Consider the following 14090-nt stretch of genomic DNA (forward strand, 5'->3'; position numbering starts at 1 on the left):
TATATATTAAGTTGGCGTTTATTTCTTAAAGGAAATTTGGCTGTTTTTACAGGACTATCATGATTAAGTGACCAGAGGTATAACTCTGAGAAGTTACTGTAATATATAAGTTAAAGCAAATAGTGCAGAATGATCCATGTCACTGCTACTGGTAAGCAAATAACTATATTAATACAGTATCTAAGCGGTACATAACATGATTTCAGAACCAAATAACAAAGGGTATGAGAGAGAGAGAGAGAGAGAGAGAGAGAGAGAGAGAGAGAGAGAGAGAGAGAGAGAGAGAGAGAGAGAGAGAGATGGGGGGGGCACTGGTTTTACATAAGCCCTTATTTTTTTATCAAACCTGAAAAATTATACATGGAGACATACAGAATTACTTGATTGAGAAAGTTTCGTGGTTAGCTATGGTACTATGACTACCGAAAACCAATGAAATGTAAGTAGAAAATTCCTTTAATATTGGAACCTAAACTATCATTAGATTTTAAGAGATTTTACTTTAACCAGTGATGAAATAGACCACTTACTTGGAACACCAGATTACTAGCTTGTATCGTGTCCTACATACATCCATATTATTATTTTCATTAGATAAACTACAGCCCTAGTAGGAAAAGAGGATGCTACAAGCCCAAGGTCTCCAACCAGGAAAAATAGCCAAGCGAGGAAAGGAAATAAGGAGATTCGGTCTAGGGTTGCGTCTACACAGGCAGTTATTCAACTAGTATAGGTTGAAGCTGGGTCAAGCCTGAATTTGATAAGCAATTAACAAGAATGAAGCCTGTATTTGATAAACAATTAGACCATTCAGAAAGAGCAGAAGTTGCCAGTTGGGACGATTTTAATTGATTAGTGCATCTTCAATTTCAGCTTCAGTCCTCTCCTGGCAGCCCCTACTGAATTGACACCTTAGGCTTCATCCAGACAGGTAGTGACTTGGCAGGTGCAGACAGGGGTGGTCTGGATCTTGATCTTGATATTGAGGTACATTGATTCCAATGAGATCGTTACAGACAGCATTTTTAATCAATGTTTGAGCCTGCCTATACTGCATCTTCCCAAAAGCAGCCTGAGTGGGCACAGCCCAATGTTGTCAGAAAGGTACGTGGTGTTCTTAGGGCTTACTCTTATTATAAAAATGGAGGTGTTGATGCTAAATGCTTCAGAGATTTTATACTCCAATTATTGAGAAAATGCCTTCCTGAAAAAATATTAATCTTCCCAACTGCTGCCAGTGTGGACACATCCTTATGCTGGTACATGATGTTCGCAAGGCTTACTCTTACTATAAAAATGGTGTTGATGCTAAATGCTTCAGAGATTTAAAATTTCAATTACTGAAAAAATGTCTTCCTGAAAAAGAAAATTGCTCTAAGTGGCAGCCTTTTTTCTTGCAATTATGATTTAAATCTGCAGCAGATAGCATTATGTTTGGTCATCTTACATATGATATATTTTAGCAGAACCTATGCCATTCCATGTAGTGCTCGCGTTTCTAGAAATAATGGTATTCCTGGCTAGTACACTGGTAATATGTTTGCCTGGCATTCCCATGGCAGCAGATCTATCTCAGCCCATGAACAAACCCGTTTACTGGAGAGGATACCATTTTAGTTGGGCTTGCCCGGCTGATGTTCTGGTGCGCGTCACTTCAGATGATACTGAATCTGAAGTCAGACACCTTTATCTTCACTCCTCTTGAATGGTGTTAGCATTACAATTCCCAGTATCAGGAAAAATTTCGTTTGCTTTAAGGAATGATGTCCATCGGTATAAGAAAAGCGTTATTAATAGAGGGTGCAATCTTGAGGAATTCAGGTAGTCAGGAAAACCATTTAGTTTTTATATAACTCTGTCCATGAAAAGTTGTTATGTCCTCCTACATGAGAGGTCCTTGTCCGTTCTATTATAACAGTTTTAATTAATCAAGGGATTGTGCTTTCTTACAGAGGAATTCTTGCACTGCTGGTCCGGAAAGACAACTTTTAAAAGTAGATAATATAATATGATCAGGGTGTGGAGAGGCACCAGTTAGGTATTAACTGATAAGCGGAGTGGATGTAACTAACTTTATCTCAACAAACAGCGAGCTTTCATACCAACAGTTTCCATGCAAAAAGGTCACAAAAATTCTAACAGATTGATAAAAGCACATGCAGGCACAAACAAGTTATCAGTACGAGGGGATAGTGCTAACGAAAAAAAGAAAGAAAAAAAACCGTTACAGTGTACGAGCGTGTGATACGCTTGTGATAATGGCTTTAATTAATGAAGAGATCGTGCTTTCCTACAGAGGATTTCTTGCACAATTGGACTGGAACGACAACTTTTGCAACTAAAGAAGAACAGACTTACCTTGGAAAGTCTGCCATTTCTTTGCCCTCGAAAGACTGACAGAGTAATAGCCCCGACCTCATTAAGCCTTTAGACTACAATTATTTAAAAGTCTGACTTACCTCGTCATCCTTTATTCCATGAAATTTATTGAAAGAATAAACACAAGAATGAATAAGGGGCCATTACGTAGAGAAACAGCCAATGAATTATATTTACACATCCTACATTTAAATACAAGGAAAAATGTTTACATATTATAGTGCACTACAATGGATACGTGGCACTAGTGATGGCATGCAACCTTTAACACCCAAAGTATACATTAATTTGGAAGAGAGGTTTCCATGTGCAGTATTACGTAAAATCATAAAAAAAAACATTTTTTTTTAATATTCGGTTCAACTTGATTAAGGCGTTGTGACAGGAGGTGGGTGGGTTGCAAATTACCTCAAAATATGCACAAAGTAGCCAATATCGGTGGCAAAATCGAAGTTCATTAAGGCTGTATCATGCAAGCATGAAATATGTACCTAAAGGGTTAATAACAGTACTGGTTACAACTTGAAAAATCCCTAGATTGTGATTTACAACACGTTTCATGGTCACAATTACCTCTCTACGAGACCTTCTTGCCCTATTTAGATTTCTTTCATTACCCACGTTCATGTCACGCAAAGCAGGCAGTCCTTGAGACTCCACAATAAAAAAATGATTTTGGGAGAACTACTTTCAACTCTTAAAAGTCAGGAAACTTGACCTATCGCCCTATATTATAAAATTGATTATTTCTTGCTGCTGTCCACTTATCAGTATGAGGCATTTAACGAATAAAACTTCCCATTCTTTATCGCACTCCAAATTGACCCAACTACCCAGTCAATCTGTTCCACGCTGTTTTTATTAAGCGAGTAATAGGTTTTTAACACACTAGTAATATATTTTTTTATAATTTATATATGAAATATCTTTTCTGGTGTTATTGTTGTTAATGTACTTCAATTGTTCATTATTTCTCATATTGCTTATTTATTTCCTTACTTCCTTTCATCACTGCTAATTTCCCCGTTGGACCCCTTGGGCTTATAGCATTTTTCTTTTCCAACTAGGGTTGTAGCTTAGCTTGTACTAATAATAATAATAATAATAATAATAATAATAATAATAATAATAATAATAATAATAGGAATGGGAAGGTAAATTTGGACTGATGTGGACCTTTAGTCTCCTTTCGTTACCTGACGCAGAAAATGAAATTAAAAACTTTTTCAGAGCTTTATATTCCGTAGTTTAGAATTTCTTGTTTTATCAATTAGTTTAAATCCGAAATTTTCCATTAAATGCCCAAAAATATGTAAAAAATACAATTCCCCCCCCCTATTTTCCATTCCATCTAAATGCCAAAAATCATCATCTCCTACGCCTATTAACGCAAAGGGCCTCAGTTAGATTTTGCCAGTCGCCTCTATCTTGAGCTTTGAAATCAATACTTCTCCATTCATCATCTCAAACTTCAAGTTTCATACCCCTCAGACATGTAGGCCTAGAATTTCCAACTCTTTTAGTGCCTCACGGAGCTCAGTTGAAAGTTAGGTAAACTAAGCTCTATTGCGTAGTGCGAGGAGCATTTTCAAACCATCTCCATCTACACCTCACCATGATTTCATCCACATATGGCACTTGAGTAATCTTTTCGGCTTCTACTCCTAATGCCTGGCGGATGATCTTACTAAATGCCAATAATAATAATAATAATAATAATAATAATAATAATAATAATAATAATAATAATAATAATAATATATAAATCGTAAACACTATTTCCTGCCACCCACATATTTTCTAATTCCCCAATTCACGATTGAAAACATGAACAGAAAAATACAAGCATTCTTATGGTAAGCTCTCCTTGATTCTATGTTCCTTTATAGAAGATAAAGACCATTTAATAGCCTCAACATTAATTGAAAACATAGGTTTGCATCAATTTGGTGTACTTTAAAAAAAAAAAAAAAAAAAAAAAAAAAAAATTAAGTGTAGATTTCATAAAAAAAGCACATCGTTTTAGTGTACTTTTCATAAAAAGGGGCATCGTTTTATTGTAGTTTTCATAAAAAATAAATTGCTTTAGTGTACTTTACATAAAAATACATCGTTTTAGTGTACTTTTCAAAAAAATTACATCGTTTTAATGTACTTTCATAAAAAATACATCGTTTTAGTGTTCATTTCATAAAAATTACACCGTTTTAGCGTATTTTACATAAAAATTACATCGTTTTAGTGCATTTTCATAAGGAAAATACACCGTTTCAGAGTACTTTTTATAAAAATACATCGCTTTAGTGTACTTTTCATAAAAAAAAAATACATCGTTTTAGTGTACTTTTCATAAAAAATACATCGTTTTAGTGTACTTTACATAAAAAATACATCGTTTTAGTGTACTTTACATAAAAAATACATCGTTTTAGTGTACTTTTCATAAAAAATACATCGTTTTAGTGTACTTTTCATAAAAAATACATCGTTTTAGTTTATTTTCATAAAAAAACATCGTTTTAGTGTACTTTTCATAAAAAAAATACATCGTTTTAGTGTACTTTTCATAAAAAAAAATACATCGTTTTAATGTACTTTTCATAAAAAAAATACATCGTTTTAAGTGTACTTTTCATAAAAAATACATCGTTTTAGTATACTTTTCATAAAAAAATACATCGTTTTAGTGTACTTTTCATAAAAAAATACATCGTTTAAGTGTACTTTTCATAAAAAATACATCGTTTTAGTGTACTTTTCCTAAAAGATACATCGTTTTAGTGTACTTTTCATAAAAAATACATCGTTTTAGTGTACTTTTCATAAAAAATACATCGTTTAAGTGTACTTTTCATAAAAAATAAATTGTTTTAGTGTACTTTTTATAAAAAAATAAATTGTTTTAGTGTACTTTTTATAAAAAATACATCGTTTAAGTGTACTTTTCATAAAAAATACATCGTTTAAGTGTACTTTTCATAAAAAATACATCGTTTAAGTGTACTTTTCATAAAAAATAAATTGTTTTAGTGTACTTTTTATAAAAAATACACAATTTAAGTGTACTTTTCATAAAAAAATACATCGTTTTAGTGTACTTTTCATAAAAAAATACATCGTTTAAGTGTACTTTTCATAAAAAATACATCGTTTAAGTGTACTTTTCATAAAAAATACATCGTTTTAAGTGTACTTTTCATAAAAAATACACCGTTTTCGTGTAGTTTTCGTAAAAAATACATCGTTTTAGCGAAGTTTTCATAACAAATACATCGTTTTAGTGTACTTTTCATAAAAAATACATCGTTTAAGTGTAGTTTTCGTAAAAAAAATACATCGTTTTAGTGTACTTTTCATAAAAAATACATCTTTTTAGTGTACTTTTCATAAAAAATACATCGTTTTAGTGTAGTTTTCATAAAAAAATACATCGTTTTATTGTATTTTTCATAAAAAATACATCATTTAAGTGTAGTTTTCGTAATAAATACATCGTTTTAGTGTACTTTTCATAAAAAATACATCGTTTTAGTGTACTTTTCATAAAAAAATATATCGTTTAAGTGTAGTTTTCGTAAAAAATTACATCGTTTAAGTGTACTTTTCATAATAAATGCATAGTTTTAGTGTACTTTTCATAAAAAAATACATCATTTTAGTGTACTTTTCATAAAAAAATACATCGGTTAAGTGTACTTTTCATTAAAAATACATCGTTTTAGTGTACTTTTCATAAAAAAATACATCTGTTAAGTGTACTTTTCATAAAAAATACATCGTTTTAGTGTACTTTTCATAAAAAATACATCGTTTAAGTGTACTTTTCATAAAAAATACATCGTTTTAGTGTACTTTTCATAAGAAAATACATCGTTTAAATGAACTTTTCATAAAAAAAATACATCGTTTAAGTGTACTTTTCATAAAAAATACTTCGTTTTAGTGTACTTTTCATAAAAAAATACATCGTTTAAGTGTACTTTTCATAAAAAATACATCGCTTAAGTGTACTTTTCATAAGAAATAAATTGTTTTAGTGTACTTTTTATAAAAAATACATCATTTAAGTGTACTTTTCATAAAAAATACGTCGTTTTAGTGTACTTTTCATAAAAAAATACATCATATAAGTATACTTTTCATAAAAAATACATCGTTTAAGTGTACTTTTCATAAAAAAATACATCGTTTTAGTGTACTTTTCATAAAAAATACATCGTTTTAGTGTACTTTTCATAAAAAATACATCGTTTAAGTGTACTTTTCATAAAAAATACATTGTTTAAGTGTACTTTTCATAAAAAATACATCGTTTTAGTGTACTTTTCATAAAAAAAAATACATCGTTTAAGTGCACTTTTCATAAAAAATACATCGTTTTAGTGTACTTTTCATAAAAAATACATCGTTTAAGTGTACTTTTCATAAAAAATACATCGATTTAGTGTAATTTTCATAAAAAATACACCGTTTTAGTGTACTTTTCATAAGAAATACATCGTTCAAGTGTACTTTTCATAAAAAATACATCGTTTAAGTGTACTTTTCATAAAATATACATCGTTTTACTGTACTTTTCATAAAAAAATACATCGTTTAAGTGTACTTTTCATAAAAAATACATCGTTTAAGTGTACTTTTCATAAAATATACATTGTTTTAGTGTATTTTTCATAAAAAAATACATCGTTTTGTGTACTTTTCATAAAAAATACATCGTTTTAGAGTACTTTACATAAAAAATACATCGTTTTAGTGTACTTTTCATAAAAAAATACATCGTTTAAGTGTACTTTTCATAAAAAATACATCGTTTAAGTGTACTTTTCATAAAAAATACATCGTTTAAGTGTACTTTTCATAAAATATACATCGTTTAAGTGTACTTTTCATAAAAAATACATCGTTTTAGTGTACTTTTCATACAAAATACATCGTTTAAGTGTACTTTTCATAAAAAATACATCGTTTTAGTGTACTTCATAAAAAAATACATCGTTTAAGTGTACTTTTCATAAAAAATACATCGTTTTAGTGTACTTTTCATAAAAAAAATACATCGTTTAAGTGTACTTTTCATAAAAAATACATAGTTTTAGTAAACTCTTCATAAAAATTACATCATTTTAGTGTACTTTTCATAAAAAAATACACCGTTTTAGTGTACTTTTCATAAAGATGTCTTCGATTTATGTGAACTTTTCATACAAAATACACTGTTTAAGTGTAGATTTCATAAGAATTACATCGTTTTAGTGTACTTTTCATAAAAAATACATCGTTTTAGTGTACTTTGCATAAGAATTACATCTTTTTAGTGTACTTTTCATAAAAAATACACCGTTTTAGTGTACTTTTCATAAAAATTACATCTTTATAGTGTACTTTTCATAAAAAATTACATCTTTAAGTGTACTTTTCATTAAAAAAATACACTGTCTGAGTGTACTTTTCATAAAAATTACATAATTTTAGTGTACTTTTCATAAAAAATACCCCGCTTTAGTGTACTCTTCATAAAAATTACATCTTTCAGTGTACTTTTCATAAAAAAAATACACCGTTTTAGTGCACTTTTCATAAAAATTACATTGTTTTTGTGTACTTTTCATAAAAAATACAGTTTAAGTGTAGTTTTCATAAGAATTACATCTTTTAATGTACTTTTCGTGAATAATACACGGTTTTAGTGTAGTTTTCATAAAAATTACATCTTTTTATTATACTTTTCATGAAAAGTACACTGAATGATGTAATTTTTATGAAGAGTACACTAAAATGGTGTATTTTTTATGAAAAGTACAATAAAAAGATGTAATTTATATGAAAACTACACTAAATCGATGTACTTTTCATAAAAATTACATCTTTTTAATGTAATTTTTAAAAAAATACACCGATTTAGAGTAGTTTTCACAAAAATTACATCTTTTTATTGTACTTTTCATAAAAAAAAATATACCCTTTTAGTGTACTCTTCATAAAAATTACATCTTTAAGTGTACGTTTCATAAAAAATACACTGATTCAGTGTACTTCTCATAAAAATTACATCATTTTAGTGTACTTTTCTTTAAAAAAATCACTGTTTTAGTGTACACTTCATGAAAATTACATCTTTATAGTGTACTTTTCATAAAAATTACATCTTTTAGTGTACTTTTCATAAAAACTACATCTATTTAGCGTACTTTCCATAAAAATTACTTCGTTATAGTGAACTTTTAATAAATATTACATCGTTTTTGTGTACTTTTCATGAAAAAAATATATCGTTTTAGTGTACTTTCCATAAAAATACATTGTTTTAGTTTACTTTTCATGAAAATTACATCGATTTAGTGTACTTTTCATAAAAATACACCGTTTTAGTGTAGTTTTTCATAAAAATTACTCCTTTTTAGTATACTTTTCATAAAAAAGTACAATGATTTAGTGCACTTTTCATAAAACATACACCGTTTTAGTGTACTTTTCATAAAAATGACATCTTTTTAGTGTACTTTTCATAACAATTACATCTTTTAGTGTACTTTTCATAAAAAAATACACCGTTTTAGTGTACTTTTCATAAAAATTATATCTTTTATTGTACTTTTCATAAAAAAGCCATCGTTTTAATGCATTTTTTATAAAGAATCCTCTGTTTTAGTGTACAATTCATAAAAAAAATCAGGCTTTGAGGTGGTGTAATAGATAGCTATTAAATCAAGTGAAACTTTCCGCTTCCGGTCTTAGACGACTTCTACTTGAGGTGACACATTTTGGATTTCCCAGTGAATCTTACGGCTACGTGACCTGCTCTCCCAGAGAGAGAGAGAGAGAGAGAGAGAGAGAGAGAGAGAGAGAGAGAGAGAGAGAGAGAGAGTTGATCTTGGTATGTACAAACGTATCCCAACGCCCTGTTTTACTCGAACTCACAAAGAGAGAGAGAGAGAGAGAGAGAGAGAGAGAGAGAGAGAGAGAGAGAGAGAGAGAGAGTCGATCTTGGTATGTGCAAACGTATCCCAACGCCCTGTTTTACTCGAACTCACGAGAGAGAGAGAGAGAGAGAGAGAGAGAGAGAGAGAGAGAGAGAGAGAGAGAGAGAGAGAGAGAGAGAGGGTGGGGTGGGGGGGGAGGGGAGCCGTGTGCTAACTACATGAGAACAGCATAAACAATGTTAATACGAAATTAAATAAAGCTACATTTAGTCCTTGGATATTAAGCACATTACATAGCATTGCTACTATAACAGCATTACATTTATCTAACGAAATTAGCTAAAGTAGGAAAAAGGGAAATGAAAAATAACTAGGATAACAAACGTGACATGACTGTTAGTTAACATTGCATAAATAACTCCAGTTATTTGTAAACTATGTGGAGTGCACAAAGGGGGATTAGTATGCACTCATGCTACATAAGTTAACCTACATTACTTAGCCTATCTTAACAAAACCTATCCTAACCTGGATTGGCTATTTCTAACCTACCTTAACTTAACTAAACAGGACTTGACCTAAACTAATCTCACTTAGCTCAACTTTAATTGAATCAACCTAACGTAGTTAAAGTTTCCCCACCCCACCCTAAATTTACATAACCTCTCTTACTCTAACTTACCTTAGATTAACTGAATATGACCTGACTCAACCTAGCCTCACATGAGCTTACTTAACTTAACTTACTGTACCTTAGCTCAACTTAACCTAACCTCACATAACTTTATTTAACCTAACCTACTGTACTTTAGCTTAACTTACCCTCACATTACTTTACTTTACATAACCTAACATACCGTAAGTTAAGTTCACCTAACCTAACCTACCCCCAACTTTACACACCCTAACCTCACATAACTTTACTTAACCTAACCTACTATACCTTGGCTTAACTTAACCTCACATAACTTAACATAACCTAACATACTGTAGCGTAAGTACGCCAAACCTAACCTATCTGGGCAACTTAACGCACGCTTACCTAACCTAGCATAATGTTCTTTACCCAGCAAGATTCTTTGCTTCCTGAACCCTGTTATGATAATTGTATTTACTTCATTAAAACACAAAAAATGATTCACAATAACAATAAATGTCTGGACTCACTTCATCAATGCCCATAGGGTCCACCACTTGTATGGTGTTGTCCGGCTGTAGCTTCCAGTCGTTCTGCTCCATGCTGTTGGCCAACATCCGGCATCTGACAACGAGGTGAGAAAGTAGGGTTATCGTACCTTATCAGTGCGAAGTATCGTATACATAAAAGGGTTGAATGCATGCTTCGAAAGTAAAATCAAATGGTACGGGTAGTTATATTTTAACTTATTACATAAATTTGTCCATCTATCAATTAATCTGCATGCGGTGTATATACAGGCTTGGATAATGGTAATATGGACATTCTGAAAACGAACACGATGTAATTTTATTGTACCACACACACATATTACACACGCGCGCGCACACACACACACACACACACACACACACACACACACATATATATATATATATATATATATATATATATATATATATATATATATATATATATATATATATATATATATATATATATATAACCAACGAATGAAAATAACCACGAATTCATTAAAGTATGATTGTGAGAGAGAGAGAGAGAGAGAGAGAGAGAGAGAGAGAGAGAGAGAGAGAGAGAGAGAGAGAGAGAGAGAGAGAGAGAGAAAAACAAAAACAAAACGGAAGTTAACGATATTTGGACATACCCATTAACTTTTTTAACTTCTACACGTGGACTATATATTCTTATTTTGTTCAAAGCAGACAATAAATTGTTCGCATATTTTTCAACTGGAGAATCATCGTCGTAAATTAGCCAAAACTGGTGGAAATTCTAAAGTCGAGTTTGTGCGTGCTTGCGCGCCCCGCAATAATGAACATATGCAAAAATGAAAATAAAAAGACAAAATGCTGAGAAAAAACTTGAACTTTCTATAAAGGTTTAAAGGCTGCTCATGAATGGCAGGGGCAAAAATTAAAATAAAAAGACAAAATGCTAAGAAAAAACTTGAACTTTCTATAAAGCCTTTAAGGCTGCTCATGAATGGCAGGGGCAAGGGACAGTGATATTGCCCTATCAAGCAGGACAATGCCCTAGAGTCTGACCATACATAAATAATTATGATCAGCACTCAAGCCTCTTCTCCATCCAACTTAGGACCAAGGAGGACCAGGCAATGGCTTCTGATGACTCAGCAGATTGACCTACAGCCTCCCCCAAACCAACCATCCTTAGCTCAAAAGGATGGCGAGGTTGCAGCGACCAAAGAAACTAACGAGTTTGACCAGGACTCGAAACCCAGTCTGGTGTTCACCAGTCAGGGACGTTACCACATCGGCCACAAAACTTCATTGGATGAGGGTTTTTCTTCACCTCCCCTAAAATGACTCTGCTAAAACACAAAATTTCATCTTCTGACATTCCTATTAGTACCAGAGTAAAACAGGGTCAGCCTCTCGAGTCAACTTTTTTCCATCCATTTATATATCTTGCATCCTACCTACGGTCCTACCTTATAACATCCAAATGCTGAGTCAACTAGAGGGGCACTCAGTATAGCATAGACCTCCGCTGCAGCAGCTTATTTCTCGACCTATTGCTCGACCTTGACCTTTGACCTTAACATGAATAAACTGGCGTAGATTTTCATACACTCAAATATGAACCAAGTAAGAAGTCTCTGAAAACTATGTCCAAACTTATCGCTGATTACGTGAATTAGACATTTTGCTTGATCGTGACCTTGACCTGTGACCCTCCAAAAAACAAAATCTGATATTTACAGAAAAAAAAACGAAATACTGAGTTTTAAGAAAGAGAAAAGCCTAATATAAATTATTCGAACATACTTTAAGAATTCACATACTTTAAATTATTCACATACTTTAAAAACAAACAAATTTTTAAAGTATCTATTTAATTTATGGCAGAAAAATTACCTTGAAAATCTATATATCTTATGAAAGGAAGCCTCTGAAACCTCAACATATCCCAGGAAACTAAATCTAGAAAAAATTAAAAAGGCAGCATACATAAAAGAAAAAAATAATCCTAATTATGTATTTTGAGATAAAAGACTACTTATCTTAACATTATAAGAAAAAAACATGAATTATTCTCTCTCTCTCAGTATATATATATATATATATATATATATATATATATATATATATATATATATATATATATATATATATATATCATAGGTAGTAGGTTCGCCAGGGCACCAGCCACCCGTTGAGATACTACCGCTAGAGAGTTATGGGGTCTTTTGACTGGACGGACAGTACTACATTGGATCCTTCTCTCTGGTTACGGTTCATTTTCCCTCTACCTACACACACACAGCGAATAGTCTGGCCTATTCTTTACTTATTCTCCTCTTTCCTCTTGCCTTTGACAACACTGAGATAGCCAAACGATTCTTCTTCACCCAAGGGGTTACTGCACTGTAATTGTTCAGTGGCTATTTTCCTCTTGGTGAGGGTAGAAAAGACTCTAACTATGGTAAGCAGCTCTTCTAGGCGGACACCCCAAAATCAAACCATTGTTCTCTAGTCTTGGGTGGTGCCATGGCCTCTGTACCATGACCTTCAACTGTCTTGGATTAGAGTTCTCTTGCTTGAGGGTACACTCAGGCACACTGTTCTGCCTTGTTCCTCTTCCTCTTGTTTTGTTAAAGTTTTTATAGTTTATATAGGAGATATTTATTTTAATGTTATTACTCTTCTTAAACATTTTATATTTCCTTGCTTCCTTTCCTCACTGGGCTATTTTTCCTGTGGCCCATGGGCTTATAGCATCCTGCTTTTCCAACTATGTTTGTAGCTTAGCAACTGATATAATATATATATATATATATATATATATATATATAGGTAAAACTTGGGTCAAGTCTTTTCATTTTTCCTTTCGAGAATTAGATATACATACATATATATATATATATATATATATATATATATATATATATATATATATATATATATATATATATATATATATATATATATATATATATATATATATATATATATATATATATATATATATATATACCCACCCACACACACACACACACATATATATATACAGTATATATATATATATATATATATATATATATATATATATATATATATATATATATATATATATATATATATATATATATACACTGTATATACATATCTCCAACAGGCTTACCAACTGTGAAAACGATAAAATGGAAAATATAGGAAATAATACTTTACATTCAGTAAAAAAAAAAATCCTGAAAGACATTTTATGAAAGGAAATCGAATGAAATATATCAACAATGAACAAAAACATGAAATAAATAAATAAAAAAAACCATTTCATAACATTTCTAACACCCTCATGTCTCGTCGGCTGTTTCCACGATCGACGAGGGTGGCGGCTGTAATTTACGTGAGAACCTGCACGTCACTGTGACGTCACAGAGCCACTCCCCTCTGTGAGGGTAAAAGAGTCAAAATGCTTATGCTTGCTCGCAGTTGCTTTGACACGCTGCAAGACTGGGGTTATCCACCTCTGGTGCTTTTGTTTTGTGTAAAACGTTCGCAGCAGGCAGGGCTATTTTGATTGCTAATACGTTTATAGTTTATTTTCTTATTTCCTTTCCTCACTAGGCTATTTTTACCTGTTGGAGACCTTGGGCTTATAGC

The 14090-nt window shown here is 31.5% G+C and overlaps 1 protein-coding gene across 2 annotated transcripts in view; it reads right to left on the bottom strand.

The window, feature by feature from the left end:
• LOC137626072 (prolyl endopeptidase FAP-like) overlaps positions 1 to 14090 on the bottom strand; it is a 319030-nt gene that overhangs the window by 58120 nt on the left and 246820 nt on the right. For both annotated transcript variants that reach the window (XM_068357158.1, XM_068357157.1), the window contains one exon: positions 10470 to 10563. In XM_068357158.1, coding sequence (XP_068213259.1) covers positions 10470 to 10556 — 87 coding nt within the window. In that variant the 5' untranslated portion in view covers positions 10557 to 10563. The remainder of the gene's footprint in view (positions 1 to 10469; positions 10564 to 14090) is intronic.

This window comes from Palaemon carinicauda, chromosome 33 (assembly GCF_036898095.1).
Source record: "Palaemon carinicauda isolate YSFRI2023 chromosome 33, ASM3689809v2, whole genome shotgun sequence".
Classification (NCBI taxonomy): Eukaryota; Metazoa; Arthropoda; class Malacostraca; order Decapoda; family Palaemonidae; genus Palaemon; species Palaemon carinicauda.